The 21,640-nt window shown below is 37.8% G+C and overlaps 1 protein-coding gene across 1 annotated transcript; it reads right to left on the minus strand.

Moving 5' to 3' along the window:
* Nucleotides 1–2,599: 2,599 nt before the first annotated feature.
* On the minus strand, nucleotides 2,600–21,378 carry LOC144635586 (mucosa-associated lymphoid tissue lymphoma translocation protein 1-like). Its single transcript, XM_078494707.1, has 16 exons — nucleotides 21,064–21,378; nucleotides 19,260–19,424; nucleotides 18,262–18,418; nucleotides 15,754–16,017; nucleotides 14,942–14,977; nucleotides 13,940–14,194; nucleotides 13,394–13,435; nucleotides 13,163–13,195; nucleotides 12,343–12,742; nucleotides 11,398–11,475; nucleotides 10,421–10,542; nucleotides 9,732–9,881; nucleotides 8,393–8,559; nucleotides 7,122–7,181; nucleotides 5,793–5,894; nucleotides 2,600–5,108 (listed from the first exon to the last, which is right to left on the minus strand). The coding sequence occupies exons 2-16, from the start codon at nucleotides 19,398–19,400 to the stop codon at nucleotides 4,983–4,985; spliced, it is 2,133 nt and encodes a 710-aa protein (XP_078350833.1). The 5' UTR covers nucleotides 19,401–19,424; nucleotides 21,064–21,378; the 3' UTR covers nucleotides 2,600–4,982.
* Between the last annotated feature and the right edge of the window lie 262 nt (nucleotides 21,379–21,640).

Consider the following 21,640-nt stretch of genomic DNA (forward strand, 5'->3'; position numbering starts at 1 on the left):
ATACGGAAAGTTTTAGGCGGTTATTTCGATCAAAATACAAAAATATTTCATGATAAAAGGAAACGGTAGCTTCAGATAGGTATGTAGTATCATTTTAAACGGGATACAGGTTTTCTAGAACAGCCACTGTGTGCCTACGGAAGTTGTATCCTTTTGAAATTGTCACGAGTGAATTTTGCACTGATCATTTCGCAATCATTCTTCGCGCTCAGATGCTTTCTCGCTACATTGTGCTTAACGCTAAAGAAGATCTACTTCGACGTGTGGTTTTTGTAAAAGATTTTGTATGCTTAAATTATTTTAGCTAGGATACATTCGACGAAAAATAAATTTGTGCTGATATTTTATGTTTTGTGCGAAATGTGTTTACGGGGTTGTCATGGCAAAAATCCGTTTTCGGATTCTTCGTTTCTTTGGGAGCAAAGTATCCGTGTGATCTGAGATCAATGATCCAATTTTGGATTTTCCCAAAGAAACGCACCCTATAGTTTCAAAGTTTCCCACAAAAACATTGCGTGACATGAATGACGTTACCCCTTTTATTTACAAAAATAGCTTCAACTTGTCAAAGCGACTACAGTTTCACAATGGTGATTATTAGTACTTTACCCCTTAAGCTTTTTTCTCTGTCCTCCCGCCGAAGCAAAGAAGAGAACCAGATTGCAGATTAACCCAAAAGTCGACCCAGTGTTCCTACAACGATTTACTGTCAAAACTGAAATGAAACCGATTGGCCCAGGCTATCCCCGTCATTTTTAGCCGACAGGAGACTATCGTCTAGGACGACCAAAGGGTAAACTATAAATCGGCCACGCCCGATTAATAACACAAGACTATTTTGATGTTTTGATGATTTGTTTTGCGCTGTGTGATGTTCGCAAGGAGCGGGTTAGTGTGTTTTGTAAAGCGTCCATAACGTACGAAGAAAAACCTCTGGAGAAATGGCAAGGACATTTTGCGAAGGGTTGAACCAACGACAGGAACATGGTCACTGTGGCCAAAGCTTCTCAACGGAACCGAATTCCAGATAAGTTGTTAGGAAACGTTTAGGAATGCCACGTTTTCAAGAATGAGACGCGCGTTGTTGTATTCAAACAGAACAATCAAGCAGAAGAATTTTTTACCTTAGGCAATATGCAGCGACAAATTCAACTGAGCTAAGCAAATCGCTTATGTCGATTCTGTTTTTCCTGAATTTTATATTTCCAAAATGAATTTAGAAACAGGAGAAGGCGTTTTATTTTCAAAAGACTTAAAATTTTAGGAAGAGTAAACCTAAGAAATGTTTGGACTGCCTATATGGCTTAAATTGTTTTGTACTTGGTTGCTTTAAAAACTGTATTGTTGGAAATGTAAAGGGGCTTAATTTGGTCAGGAAAAGATAAGTCGTAGCTTAAAACATTTTATGGGAGGTTTAACAAATTATACAGAAACATCCCATGTTTGAGGTATTTATTTGTATAAATCCCTGAAACGAGGGATTTATACAGATAAATCCCTGAAAGGTGGGATTTATACAGATAAATCCCTCATTAATAATCATAAATTCAATTAATAAGCCCCGCTCTTCCCTGCTTTTTTTTTTTTCATCACTTTGTTTTACCCTCGGATTTGAAGAGTAGCTTATACAGCTAATATCTCCGCTTATACAGCTAATATCTCCGAGCATTTCACAGTAAGCACAGTACAAGGGGCAAAGACCAGACCACAACACCGGGAACTCCATGCCCTACTCTTTACGATGAGTGTGTGGGTTCTTTTTACGTCCCCTGCTGGTACCTTAGGCAATATGCAGCGACAAATTCAACTGAGCTAAGCAAATCGCTTATGTCGATTCTGTTTTTCCTGAATTTTATATTTCCAAAATGAATTTAGAAACAGGAGAAGGCGTTTTATTTTCAAAAGACTTAAAATTTTAGGAAGAGTAAACCTAAGAAATGTTTGGACTGCCTATATGGCTTAAATTGTTTTGTACTTGGTTGCTTTAAAAACTTGTATTGTTGGAAATGTAAAGGGGCTTAATTTGGTCAGGAAAAGATAAGTCGTAGCTTAAAACATTTTATGGGAGGTTTAACAAATTATACAGAAACATCCCATGTTTGAGGTATTTATTTGTATAAATCCCTGAAACGAGGGATTTATACAGATAAATCCCTGAAAGGTGGGATTTATACAGATAAATCCCTCATTAATAATCATAAATTCAATTAATAAGCCCCGCTCTTCCCTGCTTTTTTTTTTTTCATCACTTTGTTTTACCCTCGGATTTGAAGAGTAGCTTATACAGCTAATATCTCCGCTTATACAGCTAATATCTCCGAGCATTTCACAGTAAGCACAGTACAAGGGGCAAAGACCAGACCACAACACCGGGAACTCCATGCCCTACTCTTTACGATGAGTGTGTGGGTTCTTTTACGTCCCCTGCTGACCATAACACTGAAGATGCAGGAGACGGGGCCTACATTATCAAACCCTCCCCGGACTTTCAGTTAGTTAATATTCATCAGGGTTGTAAGTTAAATAAAGGTTGTTGAATAACAAAAGAAAATGTGTCAATCATGAAATAAAAAATAATAATACTAGTTAAGAAAGGAACTAATTTCTACAAACTTTTATTGTAAAACAACAAAAACAACTCTTTACAGTGTATAACTAGTTTTTAATATTTTATACAAATTTATCCTACTTATTCACTTCTATTATTACATTTTACCTAATACCCTATTTATTACTACTTTTAGTATATACATGTACCACACAAGTGAATAGTGCTTTTTGTATGCTCTGATTGGTTAACTCAGAGGTGATTAGCAAAGTACCAGTACTATACCGTCAATGACCTAATAAACGCCCGGGGCGTCTATTAAATTTTCGGGGTCCTAGGGGAGGCGTTAAATAGATATGAGGCGTTTATTAGACAGAGGCGTTTATTTCACTTTAACTGTAACAACGTCAACAAAACAAATAGGATGCGTAGTTTTCTAGCGGAGTAAGATAGAAAACAGAGTTGGTGAGTAGGAGACTAATCTAATCAGCGCTAATGCAAAGCCAAGAGATGTCGTTCATAGTTCGATATCGATGTTTTCATTGTCATCGGGATCAACCTTGTTGACGCTGTTGGGCTATGCGATGTCCGAGTCAGGCAAGAAACTAACTATATTGCGTGGTTTTACTATAATGAGCATTTCCTAGGTGTTTGAGGTGATTCTTACGTATTCTTGGAGGGGGCGTCTATTAGACACGGGCGTTTATAAGAGGGGGGCGTCTAATACAAACTTAACACTTCAGGGGAGGCGTTTATTAGATACAAGGCGTTTAATTGAGAGTGGGCGTTTATTAGATCATTTACGTTACTCCTCCAAGCAGTTGAAGAGAAACAACAATGGCTTCGCTTTGGTTACCAAAAATAATGTTTTGGTACACTAGTTATTCAGCTAATTGTCTACTACACATTAATGTATATATTGTATACATGCTGCAAGAGGTTCCAATTAACAAGCACTGCCTGGGCAAGTTGTTTTTCCACCAATGAGGCCTTCCAATGCAAGAGGGGTAGCTGCGATGTCGCATGTTTCTGAGAATAACCCATGTCGCCTAGTCAACAGCTGTAAATGTCAGTGTCGTTTTTTCCCCTATTGTGTTACTGTCGCATTTCGGTGCTATAATAACGTCGCTTGTCAATTTTAAAATGTTTTGTGTCGCTAGTACTCAGGGTCATGTCACTTGTCGCTTTTACCCCTTGGAAGACCTCACCAATTTGTAAAGGGCTAAATTAATGTAAACTATGACAAGCATACAACTGCATTGGAGCAAGCAAAAATTGAGAGCAGCTTGTCTGATCTGAAGGGCATGCTGGAATGCAAGCTTTTTTTTCTAGCCCTGTCCTTGCACCTTAAGGTCTATGTTAACAGACTGTTGTGATATCTATTTTATAATAAATAGAAAATGTTTGCATCTTCTTTACAAAGTCTAATGGAACGCTCAAGAATGTTTTGGAAAAATCAAGAGTTAATTAACTTTTACAGCTAATTCGAGAAAGGTTGTCGGATAAAAGCAAAAAAGTGAACGTGACCAGACCGAAAGGTAGTATGGGTAGATGTAGTGAGCAACTGCAAGTACTGAATATTAATAAGATCCGAATTTGCACGTTTTCTTTCTCTTCAGACATCTGGAAACAAGGTACTTTTAGCCACGCTGAAGTTAAGAAGAATTTTAAAAACTCATAGACATGGACAGTAAAAGTTACACTACAGAAAAAGGCCTCCTGAGAGAGAAAAACAAATTCTTTACGAGCAAAAATACCAAACTTGTATATTTCCTCTAGGCCAATACGCCAAATTCTAGTGAATACCCTGACCACCTTTCGGTCTTTATCGTGTGCACGTCGTTTTTTTCCGACAACCTTTCTCAAATTAGCTGTATGTAAACATAAACTATCAAATTTTACGAAAGTTTGTCTTTTTTGCATTAATTAGTCTACACGAATGTATAAAACACTGCTGTCTATTAGTGGAAACTTTTATTTCATTTTACTTTTGAAATAAAAAGGTTGCTCTGACTCTGTGCCATGACTCATGCCCATCTCAACCTTTTTATTCCTAAAATCTCCTTACTGATTCCTATAATTTATATTCCCTTAATGCTGGTTCTGAGATGGAAGCACATCACTGAGAGAGGCCCTGCCAGGGTAAATTCCGACAAGCGACATGGCCCAAAAAGTAGCGACAGCACATAAAATAAAATCGTGAAAAAAACGACCCTTTTGGTAAAACTTAAATTCCGACAACGACAAGCAATATTCCTTCAATTTTACTACAGTACTGACAGCGACGTGAAGTGCGATAAAAAAGCGACATGGGGACAAGCGACAGGGGATCCCCCCATGGCAGGGCCACCTGAGACAATATGCAGGTACAATCATATAATACAATCTACATTTTAATGATGTCACTATACATGTTCAGCTATGTAACATCAGTTTAGTCCTTATGGAAAGCTGCAGCAATTCCAAATTCTTTGAAGTTAAAAACCTCCACAAAGTGTTTGGTTCTCTCTTCACGAGATTTTAAGACGTACTTGATGGTTATTGTCAGTGCAAGTGGGTTCTGAGAATAAAAGATAAAGAAACTTGATTGGAAGCAGGTCATTTTGTAGTGCATCTATTGTTAGGACTTACAGCTGTAGTAGTTAGTGAAGATAATGAACCTGATCCCAACAACGCATCAACCAAAGCATCTAACAACATTCCACTGATACCCCACCGACACACTTCCATCGGGTTGGCCGACACAACACTGACCCACTAACAACATGCCGGCTGACACACTACCAAACACAGTTACAAATAAATTGCCATCAGTGAACTCTCAGTCTGAGTGAAATTTAATTTGAAAAAGCCAATTAGTAAGTAAAACTGTCAACTCTCGCCTTGCGGACACCCCGCTATTATGAACAGGAGTTGAAGTCCCGGGGAATTCCGAATAAAAAATTACTGAAAATAACTCTCGTTACTAGGTCTTGAAGGTGTCTGTTATAGAGGGAGTTGACTGTAGTTTGCAAAAAAACTAAGCTGTACCTTGAAAGCACTGCTTTACATGGGGATCAAATTGTGCAAGGGTTCCAGGAAATATCCATACCCACCCCAAGAACTGGGGTGGGTATGGATACTGCTGAACTGGAATTTCCTGGAGGTGGGGTGAGAAGATTTGAACCAAAAAATACTTCCATGGGAGGGGTGACTGGATATTATTCTGGAGCAATGCAATAATTATTACAATCAATACCAGTACCTGAAGTCTCTGAATGTTGTAGATCTCACTAATTGTCTCCACAGAACTTTGGGTAGGTCCATTTTGTTGTGGCGGCAAGCTGCGTGGAACTACTCCAGTATGCTGTTTAGAAGAAAAGATACGTATTTCACTACAATTTTGTAGATTATTATAAGTTGTGGACAAGGTCATCAAAGACTTATATAATTGCATACAAACAGAAACTCATAAGGCGTTGAAACATGTAACACATGTTCACAGCATTTTAACTTTCAGATTTGCCAATTAAGTACCATATTTGAAAACAGGAAGAGTTTGCACACAAATGCGCTGTACTTGTAATGACATACGTAACAACAACAACATTTCTTTCAGAATAAGAAATTGGCTGCGGTCACATCTAGACTGCTAACTATAGTTAGGACGGCGTTAACTATAGTTAGCTATTTCGGTAATGTGACCGCTTCTCTGTTCGCCCTAACTATAGTTAGAAAATTTACGCCTCGCTGATCCAAAACAATACACACTAACTATAGTTATACCCAAGCAAGGTTCATGGGTTAGTCTTAAGTTTACAAACGAAAAGCCAATCAGAATGCGACAATTCTTTTCGCACGTGCGAGATGAACATAAATATGCAAAACAAAGCGTCAAGGGAAGGAAAACAAGAAAAATAACATGCCAAGAAATTACATATCATCAATGTTAGCAAAAAAAAGGTTTTAAAATTCTTCGTTTTCTAGCATCCTTACATCATTTTATTTTCTTCAACGCCGATATGCCGTGCAAAAATAGAAAAAAAATAGAGGAACAACTGGACACAGATCAACAACAAGGGCTGTCATAAACTAATTTAAATACCAAATTATTCACAACCTTATCAGAACAAACTATAGTTAACTGCATTGGTGTGACCGCAAAGACGACAGAAAGCACTAACTATAGTTAGGTATGACGTCACGTAACTTGAGACTAACTATAGTTAAACTTTAGTTACGTCGTAGATGTGACCGCAGCCATTGTATCCCAGTAACAGTGACGTTTTTAGCATCAACTACTAAATATTGACAAAACAAGAGTTAAGTAAATTTAACTTTATTCATCCGACTTGTTCAAAAACAAGACTTAGCCATCGAGCGCAAGCTAGCTAGCGCACACTGTGAATTTAATCCAAAAATTGAAATTTTGATTGGCTATTTTCTCTCTCGTGATTTTCCAAATCATGATATGGTACTTATGGAAACGAATGTGCAACTTTGTACAATAGGAATGATAGGGAGTTACATGTATATGTTTCAACCATTATAGGTTTCTGATATAAATGTGACAAAATTAAAACAAAAGCTTTACCTGTACAACCTGTCGCAGGATATTGGTGGTGCTTGGATGAAAGTAAAGACTCTGAACATCCTAAGACCACAATGGTACATATATTAACAATTCAATTAACACAGTCACACAGACAACAGTAATAATAGAGCCAAAGGGCAGACGTTTCCTGTCAGATTCCAAAACTTTTAAGAGTCCTGGCCAAACGGAGACACAAGTAGATGCAAGTCAAAAACTTGCGACTCCATTTGGCCACTTGAGCAGCCTTGCGTTCACTTTGGTCAAGATCAAATTTGCACTCAAGTCAACCCAAGTTTTTCATTGTTTGGCCACCTAACGCAATTCTTGCTGTTTACTTCAAGTACTGAATTGCAGTGCGTGCAGTAGCATTGAAATGTTCTTTTTTTTTTTTTTTGACTAAGTCTGTACACAAGTTCAACTTGTAAGTTCAACTTGCGGCTTCTTGTTTGGCCAGGGCTTTAGATCTGAGAAAAATATTTTATCAATTTTTTATCAAATTTAGTAACAGTTTAAACTCGTTAATAAAGACACCAAAGGGCCAGAGCTGAGTGTCTGTATTATAGAGGTGTCCATGTTATAGAGATAGAGTTTATATGAATTTTGGTTTCTCTGGGACCAAGTAAACGTATTTTAGAGGTGTCTGTATTATGGAGGTGGCCATAAGAAGAGGTTTAATTGTACTGTAACAGATCTTTCTGGAATTGTACTTCTCAAACTCATTAATAATTCATCAAGTTAAAACAAAGAAAACTATAACTGTGAAGGAGGTTTGGATACCCGGTCTTAATTAGCATAGATTTTTACGATTTAATTCCCTACGCAGTTTTTTGTTTTAATTAAGAAGTTATATTAAACACTCAAGACTGTGTTTCATCGGCTATCCAAACACCTAGAATTTCATTAAAATACTCTGCTGCACATCATGTTTTCAACTCTCTTCTCGGTGTTTGGATATTCTGATGAAACACTGTCTTGAGTGTTTGATATATTACTTCACACACTTGTTAGAACATTTAGCACCATATGAGTGCGTTTAACCTTAGTGCAGTCCAGTTTTAAAACATTTAGAACCACACCTTACATGTACGACCGCCCACCCCATTTTAATATACCACCTGTTATTACAGCCACTTTATTTTGGCCCAAACAAAAGCTTGGTTTATTTAAGCCATTACTATTAGGGTTCCACTGGAATAGACAAATAAAGAAAAAGATACATTATTCCTAATTTGTGACAATTAAAAGAACATTCAACTTTCCATAAAACTTACCTGAGGCAAGGTTTCCAGCATCAAGCTGACCTCACAGAATGTTGCCTCTCCTGGGTCAATAACACTCAGACACAGCACAATCGCATTTGAAAGCCAGTTCTGGTGTTCAAATCTGATCTCTATCTTTATGTCTGAATCACACTTAACTACTCGCTTCTGTGGGAGTTCTGTAAAAAAAGTCATTATAATGAGCTTTTTATATGCGGCTAGAGCTTTTTAAGATATTAGGGACCTTACAAAACCACGACGGCGACTGCAATGAGAACGTCGCCAAACAAAAAGGTTAAATGAGCAAAACAATAGCTCTGCACATGCGTTACCCACCTTGGTACATTTCTTATTTGTCCTTTGCAAAACAATGATCAAATGTGAAATGACCAATTGAAATTCTGCGTAGTCCAGAGAACGTGAAACCATGACGGCAATTTTTTTGCATTTCTAGTTTGAATGTAATGATGTGCTTACATATTCAGCTAGAGATTAGTTCTTACACAATAAATGCACCAAATAAGTTAGAATAGTTGCGAGATTCCAAAGTAAAAATTTTAATATAAAATTAATTCATTTTTATGAGGATGTTGTCATCAGTCTCGCCATCATGGTTTCGTAAGGTCCCTACTATGTGTGTTGTGATTGGCTAACACTCTGGAGCCTGGTGGGGAGATTTTCTTGGCTAGCTGGCAAAAGGCGGGCAACAACAGCGCAGCTAAGAGAGCCATATAACAAACTTCCTATTAACTCTCTTGGGACCGTACTGGTAGAATATTGCCCTCAGTTTATCTTAATTTGCAGAAGTACCTCCCTTTGTTACCAGAAAGACCCCAGGCCATATTCTCCACATGGGCCTTGGTAGAAGAACACATCTTGTCCAAGAGCACAATGCAATGACCTGTGTTCAACTCCAGTGCTATTTAAGGTGTAAGGTCACGGTATTTTAGGTAATTCTATTTATATTCATTAATTAAGAGCTCGAAACTTGGGAAGAGCAAAAGTCCTTTATTGGCAAAAACATGGCCACATAACATACAGGGATGATTTTTGAGTATTGTAAATGACACTTTTACACAAATAGAGATAAACTTGTAAAAAGTTGGGCAGACGTTTTTCAAGTTTACCCGAATACCCGACGCAATCAGCTTTAATCTTCTTGAATTTTGCCCATCCATGTTCCTTTTTGGCCTTTCTGTGTTTCTTTTGAGTTCTTCTACAGTTTTAAGCCGTTATTGTAATATTTCAGTTAATTCTATGACCAGTTGGTCAGTGCCGAAATTGTCTAAAACATGGCCCCTTTAACTGTCTCAAATTCCACTGCCACTAAATAAGTGTCATGAAAACTTACTGTGTATGTCAAGCCATGTCCTTTGTCTCCCGTCCGACTCTTTGTTATGGTCAATGGGATCACGTAAACTATAGCTTCTGGTTGTGGTAGTGTGGTATTGTGGACGCTGTCTCTCGACCCACCGATTTGTGTTCACTTCTGCTTCAACATCTACAAAATAGTTAGAAACGTAAATTAATAAAATTATTGCTGAAAATAGGGCGTAATACACACTTTTAGCATCACATTTACGGCAAACAGCGAACCTGAGAAGGTCACGTGACCACTGCTTTGCCGTCACGTTTGCAGTTTGCGAAGATGGGAAGGCTAGATGGGAAGGCTCCACCCGAAAGGGGTACCTTTTCCCACAGGAAGTTTATGAAAGTTGAAGATAATTAAAAGGGTAGGGAAACTGTCATTTAGGTATTTAAAAGGCTCTATTAGCTAATTTATTGAAGTATTGTCCAGTCAAAACAAGATGAACGTTCCTCTCAGGGACGTGAATTAATGAATTCATTAATGGAAAAGTGAGATGATTCTATTTTTTCACCACTGATGACCTCACATAACATAAAGAGTATAATCAGGCTAGAGGTGCCCCTTAATTTACCCTGCTTAATAGCTTCCAGGGGTGCTCTTTCTTGAATTGTAAACTCAAAGCAAAACATTCAAAACAGATTTATTTTTATCTCTCAGCTCTAAATTCATACCTCCTGCCACTTTGTGCAAGACATCCTCAACTTTGGTATCATTTGTGACATGCTTTAACAAATGTTTCATGTACATTCCATTGGGGTCTTGCTTTACTTCGTAAGCCTCAGACTGGGGACATCTGTTGAACACAAAACAACAATCCCAATGAACAATACTTTTCAAGCGGGCACGATGTACAACAAAATGGATTCTAAAACACTACTACCAAAAAGAGAATTACATGGTTAACACCCACTTCAGTTTTCAAAATTCCCTGATCACAACATTTCTCAGATAAAAGTAAAATTTTCCTGACCAAACAAATACAAAATTTCAGAGCTATTGTAGTAGAGACCACCAGCCTCCTTTCTAAAAAACATTGCTGAGATACATGTATTACATTGACCTGATTTCAATGTTTCTTAAAGCCTTCAATGGTATTAAATTAGAGGTGTCATAGCTTCAATTGTCCCTAACTTTTCTTCAAAATGTTCATTTTTCGGAATCAAAATAAAATTCCATGACTGTTCCCTTACCTTGAAGCATTTCCTAACCTCTGATAGCCATAGCCTGCAAGCAGGTTCTCTATATTTTGGGGGCAGCGTGAATATTGAAGTCTTCATTGCACCCATGCTGCCTCTGAATAGAGAGCCTGCTCGCAGACTATGGCAGCCATAGGCCTGTAAGTAGAGTGATTGTCTAGAACTTATTATTATTGTTACCATATATCTACTTTTCAAGCAGACATGATTTTCTATTATACAGCTACAATAATAACAAACAATGAAACAATTCATTTAGTTCATTTAAATTAAATTTAAAACGGTAAAAGCATGTGTTAATTGTTGTGTCAAATGAGTTCTTGTGCAGCAAACAACTGACATAAGTAAGTGGTAAGAAAGGCTGGTGGTTCAATATTTTCATGATAAGAAACATCCAGCACTTATACAACTATGTGACAGAAATTAATTTTATGGTTGGCTTCTTTACTTACGTGGCAAACCCAATAACTGCCTGTGCATTGTATGGGAATTCATGGCTCTTCAAGGCAAAACTTGTCTCTACACTTGACCTAACAAAAAAAATGAAAACAATTAAAAAATAAAAGGAGGATTTACCTCTCTGGTCAGCCCCAGCCATAAAAATTATCTAAAATTATATAATAGAGCTCCTATTTTTCAAATTTGCACGAAAAACAAGCACAATGTAAATTTATACTAAGGAATGGCCAAGGTTAAAGCCCTGGCCAAAGGTGATGCAAGTAGTCGCAAGTTGAACTTCCGTACAAACTTGCGTTGGGTGGCCAAACAGTCTCGCAAGTGCACGCAAGTTGTCAAAAAAGCCATTTAAATGCTTCTGCGCGGGCTGCAATTCAGTATTTAAAGTAAGCAGCAAAACTTGCGTTCACTTGCGTTGGGTGGCCAAACGGTGAAAAACTTGTGTTGACTTGCATGCAAATTTGTTCTTGACCAAAGTGAACGCAAGTGCACGCAAGTCATGGCCAAACAGAGACGCAAGTAAACGCAAGTAAACGCATGTTTTCAACTTGTGTCCACTTGCGTCTCCGTTTGGCCAGGCCTTAAAACACTTTAAATAAAGTTCTTTAAAAGTAAAGTTTATTGTACCAGCTGGGTGCATGCTTTTCAGCATCCCCAATTTTTCAAAATATCGACATGCTTTCAAGTCATGTTAGGATTTGAAGACTTTTTGCAAGTTGGCATAGTTTTCAAGAGAAATTAAAAAGGAGAGATGCGGACAATAAAATTTTTAGCATATTTCTGATTTTTTCACCCTCTCATTTTGTTAAAAAATGGGCATTTTAATTGCCTGGTCTTTTTTCACGGTAAATGTTGGCCCTCTTTCCATATGGCTTAGCCCATGCCGTTTTCGACCATTCCATGTTTAAGAACCACTACTATAACATATCACGTCAACCAACCTTTTGCGACAGATATCCAACAGAAACACTATTAACTCTGTTTTGTATCTGTTCATATCATCCAGAACTTTTTGAGCGCACACAGCCTCCTCTGGCACCCAGTCTCCCACGGTGTCAACGGGGACCAAGTAGTTTTGTCCACTTTCCTCAAACCCATGACCCGCGAAATACACCAAGCCATACACTCCCTCGCCAAGCAGACTGTAAAACATGCTGAGTGCTTGGTGCATCTCGTCCATTGTCAAGTTCATAAGGGAGATAACCTTGAAGCCCATCTCAGGTTTGCGCAAACTTGAAGCAAGCATCTTGGCATCATTACAAGTGTGAACCAAAGCACCTTCACCGAGTGGTAATCGCACATAGTCACGGTTGCCAATCACAAGGGCTATTTTGTCAGTAGCTAAAAGAAACCATGAATGCAAAAAATATTTAAAAAGTTTTATATCACTTACTGGCTTTACATGTAAATGCTACTGTTTTAAGGGAAAGGTTTAATTGTATATGTAGTACCCAAATCTCCCATGGTCAACCAAGGGGAGAGTAGCTAAGCTTCCATTTGACCAAGAATTTCAGAACAGAATTGAATGTTTATTTATTTTTTCAAGTGCATGGTAAATTTTGCAATCATGCATGTTTTACAAAAAAATTCAAACTTATAAACTTAAGAAACAAGTCAGACATTTTTTTTTAACAACAAGGTAAAGATTTTGATTTATCACATGGACAGTTAATGGGGATCACTTGACAATACATGCGTTACAGTTTTACTGCCTGTACTTAAAACAATTAACTCAATTTTGAATTGGTAGCAGTTTAATACCTCTTTGGGTGAGCTGAGCCGATCTTGAAATTACTGTAAAGGAAAAAATATCAACAATGAATTAACAAAACACACATTTAAAATGTTATTTAAAATGTTCCATTTTAATGAACAGAAATGAAATGAAATAGAGAATAACAAGTACTACAATATTTATAATGTGCACACAGCTTTATAAGAGGCTGAGCAGTTATGGAAATACATGCATTGCTAAACAGATAAACGTCATACCTCCCTGGTTCAACAGAGGATCATATCCAATAGGAATCACAGCTAGAAGATAAAATACAGAAGTATTATATTATCTAACAGACAACAAGATCATGTCAATTTCATGTATTTTTACTTTTAATATTAAGTGATATTTATTGTAATTTGTTCAAGTTGCAACATCATACATTTAGGTTTAGCAGCACAAGGCTCTACCTTTATGTAGTTGTTGCTTCCTGGTAGTCTTGAATTTTTTTTCCTATATTAATTTTATCTACAACTGATTTACTTGATAATACCGGGGGGGGGGGGGGGGTACACATTTATTTTTATGATGGAATTGTTAGCTTTAATCCTTTGCATTTAATATGCAATGCTTGTTTCAGTAGCTATTTTGGGCATTTAATGCAATTTTCGTGTTTTTTCTCATGGGAGTTAATCCTTATGGGATCTACTTTGAGCTAAGCGATTTCAGAAAAATTAGAATAAAAAAGCAGATTCAGAGAGAATTTCATGCCACAAGGCAATCACACTTTCAACGCTTTCATGTCAATAAAAATGACCTACCAGCTTGTAAGATTGCAATGTGGCTTAGCGCGTCACCAGCACTGTTCTCAACTCTGCAGCAGTAGTTGCCTTCATTTCTATAATAAAATGGCTGGAAATTCAAGACTGGTCTTGTCTCACCCACAAGCACAAAGCCATCTTTATACCACTGGTATTTCACTGGTGATTCCTCAACTACAATACCGATGCTGTGTGGATGACCATCAGGCACAACGCAGGAGTGGGGATGGTGTGTGATTTTTGGTGGATTTTTGGCTAAAGAAAAAAAGACAATGAACAGTAATTTAAATGACCAATAATTGACCCTATCAGATGTTGTTACGGGGAAACAGTGCTGAAAGGTACATGAATGTACAATGTAGTTCTGCTGTATAGTGGAGGAGGAAAGGAGGGGCAAGAGGAGAGAGGGCGGGAAGCGGGATTCCCAATGTGGCAGAAACTGGGAAAAATCAAAAAATTTGTGCAACATTTTGTAATATTTTGCAAAAGAAATGAGACAAAGAGGAGATAACCACTACAGAAAGGGGTAGGAAGTGGAAGAAAAAGGTACAGGAAGCGGGAGTAGGACTGGTTCAGACTCCCCGTCCCCCTTCCCCAAAGTTGTGTATGTTGTTTGCTTTCTGGATGCCGTATCTGAGAGCATTTAACTTGTCCATAGCAATCACTGCACCCTTAACATCCTTTCCTTTGACAGTGAAGCTTATTGTTGCCCATTCATACTGACCCATACCCTCTGGTAACAAATTTAACATAATCAAGGGCTTTTGAACTTTCTGCATGAGATGGCACCCACAGGAAGCTTAATTCTGACAAAAAGATAGCACTGCTGCAACAGACAAACCTTAAAAATTCTACAGAAGGTTGTCGACATGATGATAACGCTACACCCTTTTCACTAATATGTGTTGTAGTTATAAACGTATATTTGGTCAAAATGATTTCAAATTACTTGTAATTACAATAAATTATTATAGTTTATTTATTGTTCATGACACAATCTACCTTGTGGAGTTGTTTCTTGTCCTGTGTAGCCATTTACTGGAGAGGAATTAAAAGACGACAAAGCAAATAATGATTGTTTCACCTTTTATGTGACACTACTAAGTGCAGGACTTTAAGAGAGGTAAGAGAAGAGGGCAGAAAATAGGATTTCAAGTGTGGTAGAAACTGGGAGAAATTGGAAAAAATGTTTGCAGCAATTTGTATGATATTCTGCAATGAAAATTATTTATCATGGAGTTGTCAAGTTTCACGCTTGCTATACGACAACCGTCAACTCTGCTTTCCTCACTTCTTGCATTTTCATTGGTCTATAAATTAAAATCAGATGCCATCAAAAAGATGTCAAAAAGATGTCAAAAAATTGTCAAAAATTAATCAAAAACTTTGCCAAGTGGCAACGGTACAACACGCAGCACTGTACAAAGGGGTCCAGATAATCTGCAAGTCAGCAAGCCATGCGAGACATTTCGGTTAGCCTAAATAGCACTTCAGTCAGCCTAAATAGCACTCTGGTTAGCCTACAGTTAGCTTAGGTAGCTTGCAGTTAGCCTTTTATTGGGATTAGGGATTTATGGCTCACGAGTCATGCGAGCCATTGAGGTTAGCCTAAATAACACATTCGTGGTTAGCCTACATAGCACATCGGTTAGCCTTAAAAGTACTCTGGTTAGCCTACAGTTAGTTTAGGTAGCTTGCAGTTAGCCTTTTATTAGGATTTGGGATTTCTGGCTCGCATGGCTCACATGCCTCGCTGGCTCGTATATTATCCTATCTCGTACAAAGTCATTCACAACTAGGGATTACCAACTCACCTGGAGATGGTAGAACTTGTAACTCTACTGTGTTGCTTTTCTCTGCATTCATTCGATTGGACACGATGCACATGTAAATGCCACTGTCCTCCAATGTAACATAATCTAATGTAAGTTCCTCGTCAACCCCATCTGGCAGTTCCATGCCATCCTTGACCCATTTATACTCTGGGGTTGGGAATCCTGTGGCTCTGCACCTCAAAGTTACAGGTGCACCAGCACGAACTGGCTGTGACTTGGGCTGTTCAGTGATCCTCACCTCCTCTGCATTGTGATATTATGATACAAGAAATTGTAAGTTCATTGCATTTAATGCAGAGTGTGCCTTCTGTGACCACGCCAAAGATATGCCAAGGTTTTTTATAAGTCTACACCAAACTCAGGCCTTAATTATACCTTAAGTAAGTCATCTGAATGCCAGTTTAAACACACCCACTATGATCATATGGCAGTGCATTGTCCAATTTTGAAATCCACGCCAAAGATCTTCGGCGTAAACTAGTAATACGTGACTCGCAGGGCCTCGCGAAGCTCTGGGTTATTGTTGCCTAGAAACGGACAAAATACAGCAGACAGAATAGAAACAGAAACTGAACAACAACGAAGTGCACGATTACAGAGACTTCGACAAAATACAGCAGACAGAATACAAACAGAAACTGAACAACAATGAACTGCACGATTACAGAGACTTCGACAAAATACCGCGGACAGAATACAAACAGAAACTGAACAACAACGAACTGCACGATTACAGAGACTTCGACAAAATACAGCAGACAGAATACAAACAGAAACTGAACAACAACGAACTGCACGATTACAGACCCAGCAGTTTATAGCCTGAATAGGCGTTGAGGGAGTATTATGTGGAAATCAGTGTTATTTTAATCCGAAAAGAAAAACAATAAAAATGAAAGGCTCAGGATTCGAACCCACAAAAAAAAAATTATAGTAAAAAAAAAAAAAAAAAAAAAAAAAACCCTAGCCGGATTCGAACCCCCGCCCTCAGTCCCGAAGATCTGATTTCAAGTTCGCCGCCTCACACCATTTGGCCACCAGCGCGCGGCCGTGTGACGTCATTTCCGCCAGACACCAAGCTCACAAATATGACCGTAAACTCCACACGAGATTTCATCCCGCCTGAGCCCTTTGAGAGACAAAATTATACACCCCGCTACGCTCGGCCTTCGGCCTCGCTTCGCGAGGAACTATATAGAATGCAGCCTGGATGTAGGGTCCTGCCTTAATATACTAGCTAGCGAAGCTAAAAGAAGCCATTGAGGAAAAGAAACAAGTCAAGGATGTCACTGACCCTGTTATCCTTAATTTATGCAAATTAGGGATACTTTCAAATGTCATGCTCAAACCATTAATAATTCATCAAGTTAAACAAAGAAAATCATAACCGCAAAATAGGTTTGGATACGCGGTCTTAATAAGCATAGATTTTTACAATTTTATTTCTATGTTTACTCCATATTTTTTGTTTTGATTGAGAAGATATATCAAACATTCAAAACAGTGTTTCATCGGCTATCCAAACACCTAAAATTTTGTCAAAAATACCCCGCTGACCGTCCTATTTTCAACTCTCTTCTCGGTGTTTGGATATCCCGATAAAACACTGTCGCTCATGTTTGATATACTACATCAAAATTTAAGTTACTGCCTCCCTGGGAGAGAGGGGCATTTTACAGTATTTACAAATTTATTAACTCTAATTAAATGTCTTTATACCATAACCGAGAGAATTCTCGCGCGCTGATTGGTCAAAAATTATGGTCGATGAGAGTATAGACCATGAAAGTGACGTCAGATCACGCCACGCACACTCGCGGGCTAAAAGATGTGTCAGTTTGGTCTCCATGAATGAAAGCGAATTTCATCGTGTTTTGTTTGAGTCAAGTACGCATTTGTTTTCGGAATTCAGGATTGGAGTTCTACTCAGGTAATCTGTCGAAAGATAGTTGACTAGGCTTTTGAATTTTTGGTCTAACTGAGAAGAAAGGTGCTAGCGAATCGGCAGCGGACTGTCGATGTTCAGTGAACGAGCGCTAACAATATCTTCAGAAAGAAAAAAAAATCTTGCTCGCTTCAAGCAATAGGCACATACTCAACGAGAGAGGAAAAGGTAATTAAAATTGTTCTTCTTTGAATTCTTGTTCATCTTCTTTTGTATCATTGTCATTTTTACGTGTCGGACCGGAATCTTTACGTCCCACTGGCAAAGTTTCTTCATGGTCAGGCATCGCTTTTGTTAAGGACTTAAGCTTTAATACTTGTTCGAGTTTGTTATGGTATAAAACAAATCGACCACATTTTTCCATGGTCTACACTCTTATAGACCATAGAAATGACGCCATAAAATGTCCAAAACTTTGCAGTGAAACCACTCGCCTACGGTTTGTGGTTCCACTTGAGTTTTGAACATTTTCTGACGTCATTTCTATGGTCTATAAGAGTGTAGACCATGGAAAAATGTGGTCGATTTGTTAATTACATTACCATGATATTCCAAAATATCCAAGGCTTGATCGTGACCAATTTTCTTTAGCCAAGCAACAAGCTGTTTGACAGTTTTGCATTTTTGACCCAAGTCATTTAACAAATCCATTGATGGACTACCATCCATTCTTGCTCCTGCCCTCTCAAACCGTGACACCTGACAAGTGAAAACAAAAGTTTGATCCAATAATTTGATCTAGAGTCCAGTGCACTAACCTATATAAGGCCCAGATATGTCCAGGATTGAACGCTAATGAGATGCACGTTCCTCATGACAGGCATCACAAAGTGTCCTTATTAATAAAAATTCACCAAAAACACCAATTTTTTTAAAATATAAATAATTGAAAAAAAAAAAAAAAAAAAAAAAATCTAAAAAAATTTTTGGTAAACCGAAAAAATAAGGCCACCATGCCTCACACTTACAATGGCAAGTCAGCATAGTTAACAAAAATTATAAAAAATTATCAATTGATTTTAATTAAGCAAATGCAATAAAATGTATTAGTATACCTTATTATAGGAATATAATGATTAGAAGCATTTTAACAACGCAAACAATATTTACGCGGGATAAAATCAACACGAATTTAAGAAAAGTTCTTGTTAAATACTTATAATAAACGTGATTACATCAATAAAATTAAAGCGAGTTTTTGAAATTCCCATTAGGGGAATAGCATGTATCGTTAATTTCCTATAATGAGGTCAAACAGTAGATGGCATTTTTGGCACGCGCTGATTGGCTACTCGAACTCCAAATATCCTTTGCTATTAACCTCCGAGAAACTTGCACGCCAAAACTGTACTCGTTTTAAACATAATTTATAAACTAATCAAAAATCATCTTTTCAGACTATATTATCTCACTGTTTTAGTAAATGTACTAAAACTTTGGGGCTCAGTAAATATCCACAACCAGCCACCTCCACTTTGGTGGAGGTGGCTAGTTAAACTAATTAAACTAATTAAATGAGATTTTATTTACATTTACTTACCTGTTCAGGTTTATAAGCATTATCTGGCATGACCCTTATCAGGGCTTTCCAGTTTCGAGGTCCAGTCATGTCAAGCTGTTCTGCCAATTTGCTGAGAATACCATAAGGCAGTGCCCTTATTTGCTTGTCCATGTATGCCATGATGAGTCACTTTAATAATATTGCCTGCAAAATGCATTACTTTTAGATTCTGGTCTGATTCATTCCAGCTGAAGAATACCAGAACTATAGTCTGAGTCTGATGTACAACTTGTATTACAATAAAAAAATATATGGTGGAAGCCTGTTAGAGGTACATTTTCCATCTACTTCTCTTTATGCAAAACTTTATTTCTTGTACTGAAATCATTCTCACATTTGATCATTAGGGCCCACATCTTAAATAACATACTGTAAAATTCCGGTTATAAGCCCCCCCCGGTTATAGGCCCATCAACCTGGAAACAAAAAAATACATCCGATTATAAGCCCCCCCGGATATAAGCCCCCCTCTTCCAGATGACAGTACTGAACAGGGCTAAATGTTGCTTTTTGTGCGTTTTTAACTTAAAAACGTATTTCAATCTACACTTCCAGGAGTCCTTTCGAAACGTTTTTTTCATTCCGCTTATAAGCCCTCCCGGCTATAAGCCCCCCCGCTTATAAGCCCACCCAAAAACCATTACGAAGTTGTATAAGCCCAGGGCTTATAACCGGAATTCTACGGTATTGATGAGTGCAGTCTATTGAGAGCACAAAAAAACCTGGGTTATACATGTAAGGGTGAAGGATGTCTGCCTACACCCATACCCAGTGTACTTTTGCCCTCTGCCAGATTTTGATCTCCAAATAATTCAAGATGGTAACTTCACGATCGAATGGCCCAAACACTTCAGCAGTGAAAAATGACGGGTTTTTATTTACTGAGGGTCAAATAATACTCTGGTGGTTTGGCAGTTAAAGCCAATTTTGAGGCTTGGTTTGTAGGTACATTCGTATACTACATATCTGGCGGTTCACAGTCAAAAAAATATTGCAGTTCCGGGCTTTAGGTGAAATGAAAGCAACATGCAGTCTAGGAAGAACAAAATATGATGGTTTTCCGAATGTAAGACCCCTTATAACAGACCCTCTCTACCTCTCAAGTGATTTCAAGGAAGTCAAGTAGCTAGTAAATTGCACATAGCTGTACATGCAATATGACATCATCAACAAATTTAGGTGTTTACATAAATGTAATAAACAATAGATTCTGTTCTTTTACCAGAATTTGAAATGAATATCAATTTGAATGCTTCCGCATTGCCTGCACTTAGTGTACCATTATGCACGTGTGTCTTTGTTTTGTAATGAACATGTGCATGATTTTTGCAACGACACTACAACACTGTAGTTCAGATTTCAAGACAAGATGCTTTAGATTTATATAGTCTTAACATACAAACAAGCAAATACACTTCCATAAATCTTACATCATGGTCCTTTTATATAAACTTAAGTCTTAACTTAACTTATGGTGATTGTAAAGCGTAAAAAAGTGACAAAACCTTGCCGTCACTTATTATAACTTGCACAAAGACAAGATACATATTTTCCATTTCTTTTCTGATGATAAGAGTTAATTTTGAAGTGAAGAAAAAGTTTCCCCAGCTAAAAACTGCGTTAAGCTTATCGATACTACCCAATGCAAAAGAAAAATGACGACGATCGTAAAACTGTCATATTGACAGCGTGTAAAATGTCATGCTAAAAGCTTTTTCTTTTTCATCTTTCTGCATGTTTCGAATGCTAAATATCACCAGAAACTCAAACCATGAAAGCTCACCTTTAAGCACCTCCAAGCTAACACGTTTACCACGTTGTTTCGTCCAAAAACGCGTCGAAATGGCGACGATCTAGAAATTAAAGCGGGAAATTTGTACACAGGAAGACGTAAGGTTGTTTTCTCCCGTTTGATGAATGAATTGTCGCTTGAGATCAAATCAAACTCCCACGCTCAGAATGCAAAGCAGACACGATTCTAGTGAACATAATCCTTGCAGAGTGATAACTTGATCCAAATTCGTGAAGTAAAAAATGTGCTCATATGGTCATCGGGAAAAAATAGCATGCAAAGGTGAAGCCCCTTTCGCTTTCGAAGTCTTCCTCGAAAGATACCGGAAGTTGAACCAAGTCCCCTGGGGGCTGGATGCAAATTCAGTTCTAGAACAACAATAATTCTACGCCATTTCCTTTGCATATTGTGTGAACTAAGGCCTGAATGAGTACACTAAAAATTTATTGCAATACACTAAATTTTGTAGAATTTAACTTTAACAAAGTTTTACAAAGAAACCACCTTAATTTAGCATGACCCACCCTACCCCGGAGAAATTTTTCCTTCGGATACCGAGCATAATCCT

Source organism: Oculina patagonica, chromosome 1 (assembly GCF_052425735.1).
Source record: "Oculina patagonica isolate OP01 chromosome 1, crgOcupat, whole genome shotgun sequence".
Taxonomy (NCBI): Eukaryota; Metazoa; Cnidaria; class Anthozoa; order Scleractinia; family Oculinidae; genus Oculina; species Oculina patagonica.